This window comes from Pagrus major, chromosome 19 (genome assembly GCF_040436345.1).
Source record: "Pagrus major chromosome 19, Pma_NU_1.0".
NCBI classification, from domain to species: Eukaryota; Metazoa; Chordata; class Actinopteri; order Spariformes; family Sparidae; genus Pagrus; species Pagrus major.
Genome location: NC_133233.1, coordinates 27,880,179 through 27,895,185, shown reverse-complemented (window position 1 = coordinate 27,895,185; position 15,007 = coordinate 27,880,179). Strand labels below are relative to the sequence as shown.

The following is a 15,007-nucleotide window of genomic DNA, read 5'->3' as shown; positions in this document are numbered from 1 at the left end:
TTAACAAGTGTCAATGGTACAAAATAAAATAAAAATAAGAATCTCTCTGAAATAATGCGTATCCTGCATTAACCAATCAATAACACATTTATCCCGACTCAGGATTTTTTCTGTAGCCTAATCCATCTATAACAGTAGGGTCGTTTTCACGGGTACCTTTTCTCTCCATCCACGTCAGACTGTCTTCTCTACTTTCTTCGTCTTTCGCGCGCCGCAGCCAGACAGGCAGGTGGTGACTCCGGTGTTGATTTTTCAAAATAAGGGTATTTGCAGCGTAGCGTCACATTTCATGAAAAACCCCATGTTTTGTGCCAAAATTCACATTTCATACAATAATTTACATTAACATAAACATAAAACAACATAAAAACAAGGTAAAAACTAACAAAAAAAACCCATTATTCTGAAGGTGTGGCGGCTTTTATTTTGCCGTGGCGGTGCGCCACAATCAATTACATGTAGAGGAAACCCTGATATGTTTGAAAAAATTAAACTTGAAAGTTCAAGTTTTGATCTTGAATCATAAAAAAAAAAATCAAAAACATTTTCAAAATAAAAACAAGTGAAGGAAAAGGTTCATTTCAATTTAAATATGATTTGGATTTAAGTCTGATATTCTTTTGAATAAATGATTTATTTTCAATGTTCACTTATATCATCATTTGGGGCGGCTGTAGCTCAGTGGGTAGAGCAGGTGACCAGCAACCAGAAGGTCTCTGGTTCGAAACCCCGGCTCCCCTGGGCGGAACTGAGCTACATGCTGAAGTATCCTTGAGCAAGATACTGAACCCCGAAATTGCTCCTGACGCGCAGTTGGCACCTTGTGTGGCAGCCTCTGCCCTCAGAAAGGGCCCTGCGATGAGCTGGCGACTCGTCCAGGGATATACCCTGGCCTCCGCCCATATGAAAACTAGGATTGGCTGCAGTAACCCCCGCAACCCCATGAAAGGGGGGGATAAAGCGCCAACATCCCCGCGACCCTCACGGATAAAGCGGTCAAGAAAATGAGATGAGGCTTATATCATTTCATATTTAGGGTGTTATTTTTTCATCTGGCTCCATGAAAGGATCAGTAGAAATCATAAGCTGGCCATGGAGGACCACAGCACGGGGCACTCGGTCTGGACAGCCCAGTTGGACACCTAAAACAAGCAGGTAGCACTTGGCAGCACGTCAGCCTCCTGCGTGTCCCACACAAGTGAGAGAGGAGACAATTATCAATAAAGGGGAAAGTTTCACACAAAGTTATGTGAATTTTGGAAGCAATGTTTTCTTTTTGGCACCTGTTTCACCCATTTTCAGGGGCACAGTGAGTGGAGCAGAGCATTAGTGACACAGGGACGAGTGGCAAACGTCAGGCAGGGTTGTTGGCACATGCTCAACTCTCCCTCTGAGTTGGGTTGCCAGGTACCATGACACATACCCCCACACAGGACCTGAGAAGAACTTTTTGATTTGTATCACTATGAAAATGGGAGATTAATAGGGGCGTGACGATACACTCAGCTCACGAGAAGAGACGAGATTTTAACACTATTTATTTTTTTAAGTTACAAAAAGAAACCTGATACTTGCTTTCTTATAACTGTCACTAATGTGTTTGGAAAATCAATAAAAAAATAAATGAAAAAAACAAAAAAACAAAAAGGAAAACAATGCATGTCCATTTTGAAATGTTTTAACTAGTAATCATCTTGTAATGAATGTGACTTCAGCTCTACTTTGTATGTATGAATGCAAAATCAAATATTAGTTAGCAGTAACAGAGTCAGTGAACTGACCTCAGAGTCTCCAGTCTACAGTTTGGACTCTGTAGAAAATCACACAGCAGCTTCACTCCTGAATCCTGCAGCTTGTTGTTATTCAGGTCCAGCAGTCTCAGATGGGAGGGGTTGGACTTCAGAGCTGAGGCCAGAGAAGCACAGCTGATCTCTGACAAACTGCAGCTCCTCAATCTGAATAAAGAATAAATGATGTAAGTTTAGAAGACAATGTTCCTGCTTCAAATCATTCAGTTTTTAATAATCTGTTCAGAGCTGAAGAAGGTTCAGAATGTAGAAGTTTAGAAAATGGAAACTCCAAACACCTGAACCCAACAGGATGCAGGTTCAACACTGTCAAGTACACAAAGTGACAAAACAAGTATATGGTTACTCAAGGTGCCTAAATGTGTCCAGTTCATTACTGAGGAAGTCAGTGGTAGAGTTTATGATTTGAACTCTTGGATATTAAAAAAGCTGGTGTGCAAATTTTTATTATGGTCCCAGTAATATTTGTTGTTAGCGTGCACTGAAGTAGCAGATCACATGATATTTTAATGCTGTTTGAATCAAAAAGGTTATATCCTGACACGTCAGAGTGAGTAAAAAGACTTCATGTAAGTCTTCAAGTCAAAAAAGTCAAACTAAGTCCACAAAAGTGATCAAAAGTCAACATGTAACATTTCAAGCACATAAAATGTCTTTCACTTAAATTCTGCTCCTCGGCTCTTTTCTAATTAGACGTACAAATAGAGCATCTTTTTTTTTTTTTAAGTATATTTTTTGGGGCTTTTATGCCTTTAATGGATAGGTCAGTATAGAGAGTGACAGGAAATGGGAGGCAGAGAGGGGGGGAATGACACGCAGGATAGGGCCGCTCGATGCGGGATTCGAACCGGGGCCGCCTGCAGTGAGGACTGTAGCCTCAACACATGGGGCGGGTGCTCAACCAACTGAGCTAAACACCGCCCCCAAATAGAGCATCTTTATAATAAACACCATGAATTGATAACATGAAGCCTTTTATGTGATAAGCAGGACGCTGCTTCTTCTGTAACAATGAAGTTAAAAGGACCATAGACTTGTGTGATTATATGTGGGGAGGGGTTTTCTTAAGCCTGTGGTCTGTGCCTGTGTGTGTTTGCTGCACATCTCTGAGGAACAAATACAGAAACACACAACCACAAACAGCAGCGACACTATTTCTAGTAAATTACCAGTGTTTTGTCAGATTCACTCACAGAATCCTGCCAAAATAGGACAGATGGTGAAAGGATATGGAGCCAGATCAAGGCCAAAAGGTTTATTAATTTGGAGAAAATAAACGTATTGAAAAAATAAAATTTGAACATGAAAGTTTAAGTTTTGACCTTGAATCATAAAATGTTTTAAAAACATTTTCAAAATAAAAACAAGTGAAGGAAAAGGTTCATTTCAATCTAAATGATTTGGATTTAATTCTGATATTCTTTTGAATACATTATTTTCAATGTTCACTTCTATCATTTCATATTTGAGGTGTTATTTTTTCATCTGGCTCCATAAAAGGATCAGTAGAAATCATAAGCTGGCCATGGAGGACCACAGCACGGGGCGCTCGGTCTGGACAGCCCAGTTGGACACCTAAAACAAGCAGGTAGCACTTGGCAGCACGTCAGCCTCCTGCGTGTCCCACACAAGTGAGAGAGGAGACAATTATCAAGAAAGGGAAAGTTTCACACAAAGTTATGTGAATTTTGGAAGCAATGTTTTCTTTTTGGCAGCTGTTTCACCCATTTTCAGGGGCAAAGTGAGTGGAGCAGAGCATTAGTGACACAGGGACGAGTGGCAAACGTCAGGCAGGGTTGTTGGCACATGCTCAACTCTCCCTCTGAGTTGGGTTGCCAGGTACCACGACACATACCCCCACACAGGACCTGAGAAGACCTTTTTGATTTGTATCACTATGAAAATGGGAGATTAATAGAGGCGTGACGATACACTCAGCTCACGAGGACGAGACGTTAACGCCATTTTTTTTTTTTTTAAGTTAAAAAATGCAAAACAATGCAGGTCCATCTTGAAATGTTTTAACTAGTAATCATCTTGTAATGAATGTGACTTCAGCTCTACTTTGTGACTGAGTATGAATTATCATATGCAGTAAAAGACACAAACAATATGTAAGAACTGTAAAAGGTTTCACCGCAAACTCAACTGACTGGCTTCTCTCCTGTATGATTTCTCATGAGTCTCTTCAGACCTTATAACTGTGCATGAACTATGTGTGAGCTTCTAACTTCTAACTGAAGCTGTGTGACCTTCTAACTGAACTCCTCTCCACAAATTGAAAGTAAAAAATAAAAACAGTATAAATAACAAAAAATAAATAACACAAAGTTTTTCTTAGTCGTCTTGTTTTAAGTGCAAACAATAATCAAAGTAGTTCTCTCTCAATACTTAAAGTGCAAACAGAGACTGACATGATTTCCCTCCAAGCATGATACAGAGCTGAGAGCTGGCTACAACTACACTGCCCAGCCTAAGATATGGTCACGTTCTTGTTCAAGAATATGAGCATGTCTACATTTTCTGGCAGCAGTTGAGACCTTTGGGCACTAACTATGTCTCCTGCAGTTGAAAAGACACGCTCACTTGGAGCGGAGGTAGCAGGGATGGAAAGGTATGCTATCTGTGTAGAGGTTCAGGACCACTGGGATGGTGAACTTTGATTTCAATGTGTGGAGGAGTCGCCAGTTTTCCACCATGGGAAATGGCCTCATGTCAGCTGCAATGAAAACGCTGATGTCTTTCGTTATTGCTGTGGCTCGAGCACTTGACTGTGGAAGTTGAGATGTAAAAGCATTTGTCAGTGTTGTCTGGCCTTTCAGTGTTTTCTTCACAGGCACGGTTGATTTTAGTAGAGAGCTGTGGTGGTTCTGTAGGTGTCTTTGCATAGTGCTCGTGTTAGCCGCGGTGTACAGCACTATTTTCTTACAGTTCTTACATAATGTTCTTGTCTTGTCTGTCAGTCTGTCACCGTTTATTGTTTCCATCAGGCACCAAAATGCTGCCACACAAACGGTTTAAAAGTGGCAGAAGCATCTTCTATGTTAATTTCGAGTTCAACGTCAGACACGTTTTAATAACATGAGATCTCGTGCCACAAGATCTCGTCACACCCTGAGATATTAACAGGAGAAATTACCAAACGGGAGCACAGCAGGTGAAAGGCTTAAAAATAGGGAAAGATTCCTGTCTCACTTCCTGGTAGACAGGACGTAGACACCTGAACACAACAAGATGGAAGTTAAAATCTGTAGATGTCAGCAAACAACTATTAGTTATGTAAAGATATAGTGGAGACAAATGATCCTGTTTCTAAAATCAGTGGGACTGGCATCAGATGGATGCTAACTCTTACAAGTTAGAAATGAAAAAAAATTAATAAACAAAAACACTGAATAGAGTCCTTCAGTGCAGCCTCCTCTGAACGCCACAGGATTTCTTCAGATTTATGCTGCTGCAAATCTTGTCGTGTCTTGTCTGTCAGTCTGACGCCGTTTATTGTTTCCATCAGGGACCAAAATGCTGCCACACAAACGACTTAAAAGTGGCGGGGGCATCTTCTATGTTAATTTCGAGTTTGATGTCAGACACGTTTTAATTAGAGATGCACAGATCGATCGGCAACCGATCGCAATCGGCCGATAATGCCCCTATCGGTTTTGATCGGAGTTCTCAAAATAGATCAAAGCAGGCCGATCAGATGACGTTTCAATATAGAGACAGTGCATTGGATGTGTCCAAATTCAGGGTCTGCAGCCTTCGAAGGGCGCATTTGAAGGCCAATTACATCACAACGCTGCGCGAAGGCTGTCCAAATTCAAAGGCTCCTTCAAATGCGGCCTTCATTTCCCCTTTTTGGAGGACGCACCGCTACTGTCCTTTGCGGCCTCCCATATCCCAAGATCCTTTGCACGCCACTCAGTCCCGAAACAGAAGAGGGAAAGAAAGAGAAAATGGCGACATCAAGTGGCGCAGACATGACATTCAAGTGTGAGTCTTGGGTTTTTACTCATTTGAACATCCAACACAAGATACGTTAAATTTCAAGGGACTATAAAACCTCCAAATTTTAACTTTCAGTTAAGTTAATTTTTTGACAGGAAAGCTACAGTATAAGCTCCAAGTTGTATGACCAAGAGAGTGTCTCTAGAGATAATGTTGCACATGTCAGTGTACATAGTTCTTATTCTCATTTGTATGACACATTTATTTTATTTTTCCACAAAAAAGCTTGTAGCTAAACTCCAAATTGTGTCTCTAAGAAAGAGCCTCTAGAGAGAGTGAAATGTTTATTGTTGGTGCACATGTTGTGTGTTGTGCACATAATCCATTTTTTAATTTAAGATTTAATTCCTTTTTCCACAGGAAAACTAAGGTTTATAGTTTACAACTTGTACAACTTGTATTGACTCTAAGAGTGTGAAATGTTTACTGTTGTCTGTGTTGGTGCACTGCACATGTTGTGTGTTGTTGTTGTACACATAATTATTGCCACAAGAAAGCTTAAGCTAGTAAGCTACAGTTACTCTATGTAAGCTGAGTCCAGGTTGTCTCTAAGAGAGTCTCTAGAGTGTGAAATATTGCACATTGCCTCAGCCTGCAATAAAACGGTGGTCAATTCATGATACTTTCTCATCTCCTAATTTTTATACTTAATAATACAATGTCAATGTTGTGTAAGAAGAATCATTAATTAAATATATGAAAGTTACACAAGACAACAATATAGAAGAACTTATAGATTTGACGCTGTGATCGGTGATTGGCAATATCGGGATCGGCAGATACTGCTTTCGGTGATTGGCCACAAAAATCCTGATCGGTACATCTCTAGTTTTAATATCTCGAGATCTCGTGCCACAAGATCTCGTCACACCCCGAGATATTAACAGGAGAAATTACCAAACAGGAGCACAGCAGGTGAAAGGCTTAAAAATAGGGAAAGACTCCTGTCTCACTTCCTGGTAGACAGGACGTAGACACCTGAACACAACAAGATGGAAGTTAAAATACAACTATTAGTTATGTAAAGATATAGTGGAGTCATGGTGTCCTGAACACAGAATGACGTCACACTCTCAGTGTGTGTGTGTTGTGATCTGAGCTGTGTGCATGTTAGTGCATGTGAGTGCCTCCTGTCGCCTCATTTTGGATCCCACTGCTTATCTTGCTAAGATTGGCCCTAGTCTGCCTCTGATTATCTTACCCTGATATTCTTACCCTAACCCAAACCAGTCTCACTCCTCATGTCTGAACCAACAAAGGCAACAGCAGTAGGATCCATAATAACGCCTCTCTGTCGTCCCTGGTACTTTCTTAACATGGTGGCAGGGACACAAACTTTATCATATTACAGCTAAACAGTGAAAATATATTTCTGAGAGAACGAGGAACTTGATTCATATTTGGTCAACACTGCCTCAACACTGACAAACTGCAGCCCCTCAATCTGTATAAAGAATAAATGATGGAGATGAAAATTAATTTATAATCCAATCAGTGTAGCTCAACATTACTGTGTCCTCATCAATGAGCTTTTCTCTAAAATGAGTAGAGTAACTTTGTCATTGTGTTATTGTGGATCATCATCAGCCTTCTACAGACATCATCCACATGTCAGCACAACATTCATACAGCTGTTCATGTCAACACAGATCAATAACATGCTGCTGATCTCAGTCAGGTCTGTTATTAGAGGAGAAAAACTGAATTTTCTTTTAAACATCTTCTTTTGAAAATATGCTTTGATCTGTGTGTGTTCTGTAGGATCAATATCAATGATCAGACATTATTTGTGAAAACACATTGACATCAACAGAAATAAAAATATTTCTACTTCAGCTTCTCAACTTTATCAATTTAAATCAAATGTTAGTTCAGTTCTTCTGTTAACAGATTAAATTATAAACATTAATTAACTTTAACAACTAACTGAACATTTTCTACAGTTTCTTGAAGAAACAGAAGTCTTTTGCGACTGAAGAAGAAATTTATTTCAAGAAAATTGAAAATATGAACCAAAGGAAATCTATAACTTTATCAATGTAAGTTATGTATGAATGTAAACTCAGATATTAGTTAGCAGTAACAGAGTCAGTGAACTGACCTCAGACTCTCCAGTCTACAGTTTGGACTCTGTAGAAAATCACACAGCAGCTTCGCTCCTGAATCCTGCAGCTTGTTGTCACTCAGGCTCAGCACTCTCAGATGGGAGGGGTTGGACTTCAGAGCTGAGGCCAGAGAAGCACAGCTGATCTCTGACAAACTGCAGCCCCACAATCTGAATAAAGAATAAATGATGTAAGTTCATACACACCCTACACACTCAAAACGCCTCAACACTCACTGAACAGACAGTGACTGATGTCAGTTTGATGTTTTCACTTCATTTGCTATTTACATCAGTGGTCCAGCTGATTTACAGCAGATGGATAAATACCACCACAGGTAAGAGGAGAAATATATTTTTATACCATGGTCTGGGTGAAAACTGGATCCTGATTGGCTGCAGGCTGTCCATAAACTTTTGGTATACCAACACCTCTGGAAGTACTCGAGTAGTTCAAGTGAAACTGTCGTTCTAAATTAATGATCCTGTTTCTAAAATGAGTGGGACTGACATCAGCTGGATACTAACACTTACAAGTTAGAAATAAACTGAATGAAAAAAATAAATAAATAAAAACACTGAATAGAGTCCTTCAGTGCAGCCTCCTCTGAACACCACAGGATGGAGCCACTTGGATACACAGAAAATGTCTCAAAGAACTGACATTTCTTAAGATTTATGCTGCTGCAAATCTTCAGAGTTAATTAACTAAACTGTTTAAGTCTCAGTGAAGGGTTTGAATTGAATATATGGAATGAACTGACCTCATACTCTTTAGAGCACAGTTTTGACTCTTCAGTCCAACAGACAGGAGCTTCACTCCTGAATCCTTCAGGCTGTTGTAACTCAGGTCCAGCTGTCTCAGATGGGAGGGGTTGGACTTCAGAGCTGAGGCCACAACTTCACAGTGAGTCTCTGAGAGTCCACAGTTAGAAAGTCTGTCATGACACAGATATTACAAAAATGTTATTATGAAAGAGGACACTTTATATTTACTTCATGCATTTGATGTCAAAACAGTTTGAAACATTCTGTTCTGAATGACATTTGGTATTTACATCAGTGGTTCAGCAAACCTTCATCTGATCTGTGTTTGACATGAAACAGTTATTCTCATCACTCTCTAAAACCTGCAGACTTTAAATCTTTGTTTTATTTTAATCTTGCAGATGAAGGAAGAGAAAATGTAATTACATTTGTGTTTCCATGATGTCCACAGTCTATCAGTGTGATCTGATCCTGTGTCTTTTGCCAAAAAGTTAGATTAGTTTATGCCCAACACAGTGTTAGCATGAGGGTGAGAGTGCCAAAAGTAACATCATCACACGTCTTGTGTCGAGCATGTGGGCTCCACAAATCATGGTGCTGAATGATCGTGCACCTCCCGAACTTCAAATGAGCTTGAAGTTTGAAAAACCATCTTAGAAATCTACATTTACATGATTAATATTTTGCCAGCTAATACAGATGTGATTCAGAACAGTTGACTTCTATAAAGACTTGTATGATTTACACTTTTATGGTGTTGCCATTGGTGATTTTGATTTATACACCTACTGCCTTTTCAGATGCTATTGTACATTGCAGTCCTGACCATTCACACTTCTTTATTCTTCATGTTTCATCTAGTTGTTGGTTCAGTTTTGGTGTTTTCCTTTCCAGCTGTATGTCTCTTCTGTGTAACTACACTGAGAGCAATGATAAACTGGAGTCAGATTCCTTGTATGTCAACACATATTTGGCCAAATAAAGCTGATTCTGATTCTACAGAACAAAAATACATAAAGATTAAAACTAAATAAGAGTCAATTCAGAAAAAAATCTCATATCATGTATAAAAGGTAAAGTAGAAGCTTTAATTTGAGCTGGAACTTTTTGGTCCATTTGCTCACTGTGAAATGTCTCTAAACCGACATAATGAGAACAATAACTGCATGAAAGAAATTCTCAAGGACTTTAGAAACATCACATGAAAAATGATACAGATCTTATTTTAAACTCTTCAGTATAGTGGTTAAAAAACCTCTTTCATTAGTTTCACCAGGGTTTCTTCTGTCACCCAAAGAAAGATTAATAGAAGAAAAACTGTCACATTTAATGATCATTAGAAATAAATGGAATAACTGAGTTCAACAACCTGACAGCTATAAACACATCCAACTGAAACATCTACATTGTTGCACTCATGGTAAGTGAAACATTTTTTAAAAATAATCACAATTGTATTTAAAAATGTAAGCGCTATTTCAAAATAAATTATTTTATAGTTTGTATATCTGAAGAATTAAACTGCTAATCTACACTGATTTATAATGTTGATAATCACATCTGGACTCACTCAGCCTTCCTGCAGTTCCTCACAGCTGGAATCAGTCTCAGTCGTCCCTCCTCTGATGTGTTGTACTTCCTCAGGTCAAACTCATCCAGAACCTCCTCTGACATCTGCAGCATGTAGGCCAGAGCTGAGCAGTGGAACACAGAGAGTTTCTTCTCTGATCTGTTCTCTGAGTTCAGGAACTTTTGGATCTCCTGATGAACTGAGTGGTCGTTCATCTCCATCAGACAGTGGAAGATGTTGATGCTTCTGTCAGGAGAGACATCATCTTTGTTCATCTCCTTCAGGTTGTCGATGGCTCTCTGGATGATTTCTGGACTGTTGTCTGTCTGACCCAGCAGACCTCCTAAGAGTCTCTGGTTGGACTTCAGAGAGAGGCCATGAAGGAAGCGAACAAACAGGTCCAGGTGGCCATTTTTACTTTCAAGGGATTTCTCCATGACTCTCCTCAGGAAGTCATCCAGGGATAATCCAAAAAAAACCTCAGAAATTTTCTCAAAAACAGACTTTGGTTCTGAGTCCCTGAGTGTGAAGTCTTTTAGAAAAGCCTCCAGGACCTTTGTGTTCCTGTTGGTGTGACAGTGGAACATGTAGACTGCAGCCAGAAACTCCTGAACGCTCAGATGAACAAAGCAGTAGACTGTTTTCTGGAAGATCACACTCTCTCTTCTGAAGATCTCTGTACAAACTCCTGAGTACATCGAGGCCTCTGTGACATTAAGACCACACCGCTCCAGGTCTTCTTGGTAGAACATGATGTTTCCTGTCTCCAGATGTTCAAACGCCAGCCTCCCCAGCTTCAGAAGAACTTTCCTGTCAGTTTTCGTCAGCTTCTGTGGACTCGCCTCATGTCGCTCATCGTACTTCTGCTTCTTCCTCTTTGTCTGAACCAGCAGGAAGTGTGAGTACATGTCAGTCAGGGTCTTGGGCAGCTCTCCTCTCTGGTCTATAGTCAACATGTGCTCCAGAACTGTAGCAGTGATCCAGCAGAAGACTGGGATCAGACACATGATGTGGAGGCTCCTGGAGGTCTTGATGTGCGAGATGATTCTGCTGGACAGATCTTCATCACTGAACCTCCTCCTGAAATACTCCTCCTTCTGGTCGTCAGTGAAGCCTCGTACTTCTGTTACCCTGTCAACACGTGAAGGAGGGATCCGATTGGCTGCTGCAGGTCGGGAAGTTATCCAGACGAGAGCCGAGGGAAGCAGCTTCCCCTCGATGAGGTTTGTCAGCAGCGCGCTGACTGATGACTCCTGTGTGACATCAGACACGACCTCATGGTTCTTGAAATCCAGTGAAAGTCTGCTTTCATCCAGGCCGTCAAAGATGAACAGAAGTTTACAGACAGCGAGCTTCTCTGCTGTCACCTTCTGTAATGTTGGATGGAAAACATGGAGCAGCCTGAGAAGACTGTACTGCTCATCTCTGATCAGGTTCAGCTCCCTGAACGAGAGCAGAACCAGCAGACGGACATCTTGGTTTTCGGAGCCCTCTGCCCAGTCCAGAGTGAACTTCTGCACTGAGAAGGTTTTTCCAACTCCAGCGACGCCGTTGGTCAGAACCACTCTGATGCGTCTCTGTTGGTCAGGTGAGGCTTTAAAGATGTCGCAGCACCTGATTGGATCGTCATGGAGGGTCTCCATCTTGGAAGCTGTCTCTAGCTGTCTCACCTCATGTTGGGTATTAACCTCTTCACTCTGTCCCTCTGTGATGTAGAGCTCAGTGTAGATCCTGTTGAGGAGGGTTCCACTTCCTTTTTCATCACTTCCTGTTACATCACTTCCTTCAGTCACACATTCACATCTCCTCCTCAGACTGATCTTATGTTCATCTAAAGCCTCCTGCAGAACACTATCAGCTGAAAGAGAAGAAAATATTCTGGGATTAAATTGAGAGCAAGAATCTTGATTAAATCAAAAAGTTCCTTTTTTCAGACATGAAGACATCAGCAGACAGGTGTACAGTCTTACTTTGTACAGTGTTGGTCTGACTGACTAACACTGGACAGCAGGACAGCTGCTCCTCCACAGAAACACTTCCCTCTGTCTTTCTGAAGAGATAAAGGAAAATCAACCTGATTAGAAACCATAGTTTTATTAATGTTTAGCTTTGACTAAATCAAACTAGGAGATACTCTCCTCTTGATAAGACAACAATCTCAGTCACAGCAGGTCGAGCCTCACAACGCAGTGACTGATGTGTTCAAACTGTAAATGCTTTTATTGATAAAGATGTTTAACCTCATTAGTCACAACAGATCTATGTTGAGGATGACAGAAGCTGAAACCTGTTTTCTGCAGGATGGCTTTGGGTTTTGTAAACAGCAGGGTGACTGACTTTGGCTGCGTCTGATATTTCCTGACCACCCTGCTGTTTAGTTCACTAACATAGTGGGCAGTGATTTTTAGGATGTCTCAAACCTTTGTAGAAAACCAGTAACACGTGAACTTCATACTGTCTGAGGAAATATTAAAGCATGCATTCTTTGATTCCCAAATTTATTTTGTATAACAAGCGCTTTGCTTGTTAGCTCGATGCTAAGACATAATGGATAATTATATTAATTACTTAATGCAGCAGGAACAGCTTAATGTCGCTGTTTACTTGAAAAATAGTCTATTTACGCAGTATAGCAAGACGCTGCTGAAATAAAACTGACTCACATGCAACGTACATTGCTATTGGAAATATGACTCATGATATATTGTCTCTAAAGTGACTCGATTTAACAGCTTAGAACTGAATTCACATGTTTTGTTATTAGATAGAGAGTAAAGTATCAAAAGGTACCGTTGGGTACTGGTATCGGTTCAGATGTGAACAGTATCCTACTCTTGTCAGTCTTGCAGAAGCAAACAAATACATTTCCTCTGGCAGCATGACATCATTTTTCAGACTTTATCTTTGTGCTCGTCCTCATCCGGACGTTCCAGTGGTGATTCTCGGCTTTTCAACAGATCATTTGATGCTTTGACAGTAAAGATGTTGGGATACTTTTTGGCTCGTTGTCAAACTCAGGAATTTATTTCTTCCATCGCAACAAAACACACTGTGAGAGTCATCATCAACTTTCAGGACTGACTGACTAACAAACACCATGAATGGACTTGAACAACTCACTACCCAACATTAACACTACAGACAACCCATAATGCAACACTCTGTAGGAGCCACTGTCACACCAGTTCATTCAAGAACAATCTGATGCTGCTGATATGTAATTGTATAAAGTATAAAACACAAACCACTTTTTCTAATGTAATGTCCAGTAAAACAAATAATTCACTACAACCATTTAATGGTAATGATAAAACTATATAATATATATATTTATACACATCTCTTACTGTGTGTCTGAGGGTCCAGGTTCAGTACTGAAGTTCGGAGGAGAACCTCTGGACCGGTCACTCTTCATAGACAGACAGCTGGAGACTGAAGACTCTGCTCTCCATCTGTGATATGGATTTCTGGAAACACCAGCATGTTTTTATTTATTTCATGTCAATACACAAACTGGTGATACTGACAGTTTGGTGATTAAAAACATGGCAGTCTTCTTACTGTGTGTCTGAGGGTCCAGGTTCTTTACTGAAGTCTGGAACTAAACCTTTGGACCGGTCACTCTTCATAGACAGACAGCTGGAGACTGGAGACTCTGCTCCGTCCTCCTCTTCCTCCACACAATCACTCATCTTCTGCACTTCAGAAAGCACTGAGGTAAATATGTAGCACATGGAAGGAGAACAACATGAAGACAAGGAGGACAAACAGGTGAAACAAGATGCAGAGGAGGAGGGTGTAAAATGGAGATGGTGAAGCCTGCAGACTCATCACCCAATGTGACGCTAAACAAAAGTGACATTTACAAAGATCGGCCTTGTCTCTGTCTAATTAAAGGGACGTCCCTCAGTATGATGTCCTGCTCTGTCCACTCAAAGTCTCCACTTCCTGCCTGCAGACGTTATTTCTTTATTGTTGTCCTGTACCTGGATCACTGCTCAGGTTTTTAGTGAGGTCACTTTATGACCATAATTGTTTTGTCTACTTTAAATGTGTTGAATAGTCCCACAATAAATAACGGCTTTTAATACGTTTTTAAATACAAACAAGTTTTATAACAACTCATGTTAAATTGGAAATTATGTAAATAAAATGTAATAAAATGATTGTTCTGGCATCTTTCACTTGAGATTTCTACAGAAAACATTTTGTGTCTTTGCAACTGGGTTTCATCTTTTAAATGTCAGAGGTTAAATGTCTAACAGAATCTAGTTCTTAGTGTTAAGTTATAACAAAATATGTTAATACTGAAACAGCAACCTGGATCCTTCTGACCAACAGGACAGTACAGGATCTACTGTGGTACAACACAATATCTTCAATGAGTGAACAGTGAAGTCCAAGTCCATGAAACAGACTTTAATCGAGGCTTCATTAGTGAAAACTTTTACTCTTAAACTATTTTGTCAGGTGAACCTGAAGTGGGAGACAAAATATTGACAATAAAATTCATAAAACAAAACTGCTGTCGTCTTCTGGACTTGAGTCAGTCTGAGAAATAAGCAACATAACACTGACTGAGCTCAGAGCACAAGAGTCACGAGAAAAGTCTGTTGAAGAGGCTCAACTATGGAGTTATAATTGTTGCAAAACTATTTGCAAATGCGTATCTCAATCTGTGTGTGTAGTCAGATCTGTGTGTGTATTCAGATCTGTGTGTGTGTGTGTTCAGATCTGTGTGTGCGTATTCAG

At 40.2% G+C, this 15,007-nt stretch overlaps 1 protein-coding gene across 1 annotated transcript; it reads right to left on the bottom strand.

Moving 5' to 3' along the window:
* Positions 1–1,768: 1,768 nt before the first annotated feature.
* LOC141014362 (protein NLRC3-like) lies at positions 1,769–13,175 on the bottom strand. The gene is made up of 6 exons (XM_073488101.1): positions 13,153–13,175; positions 12,226–12,305; positions 10,256–12,113; positions 8,682–8,855; positions 7,915–8,088; positions 1,769–1,955 (listed from the first exon to the last, which is right to left on the bottom strand). The coding sequence occupies exons 1-6, from the start codon at positions 13,173–13,175 to the stop codon at positions 1,769–1,771; spliced, it is 2,496 nt and encodes an 831-aa protein (XP_073344202.1).
* Positions 13,176–15,007: the final 1,832 nt, after the last annotated feature.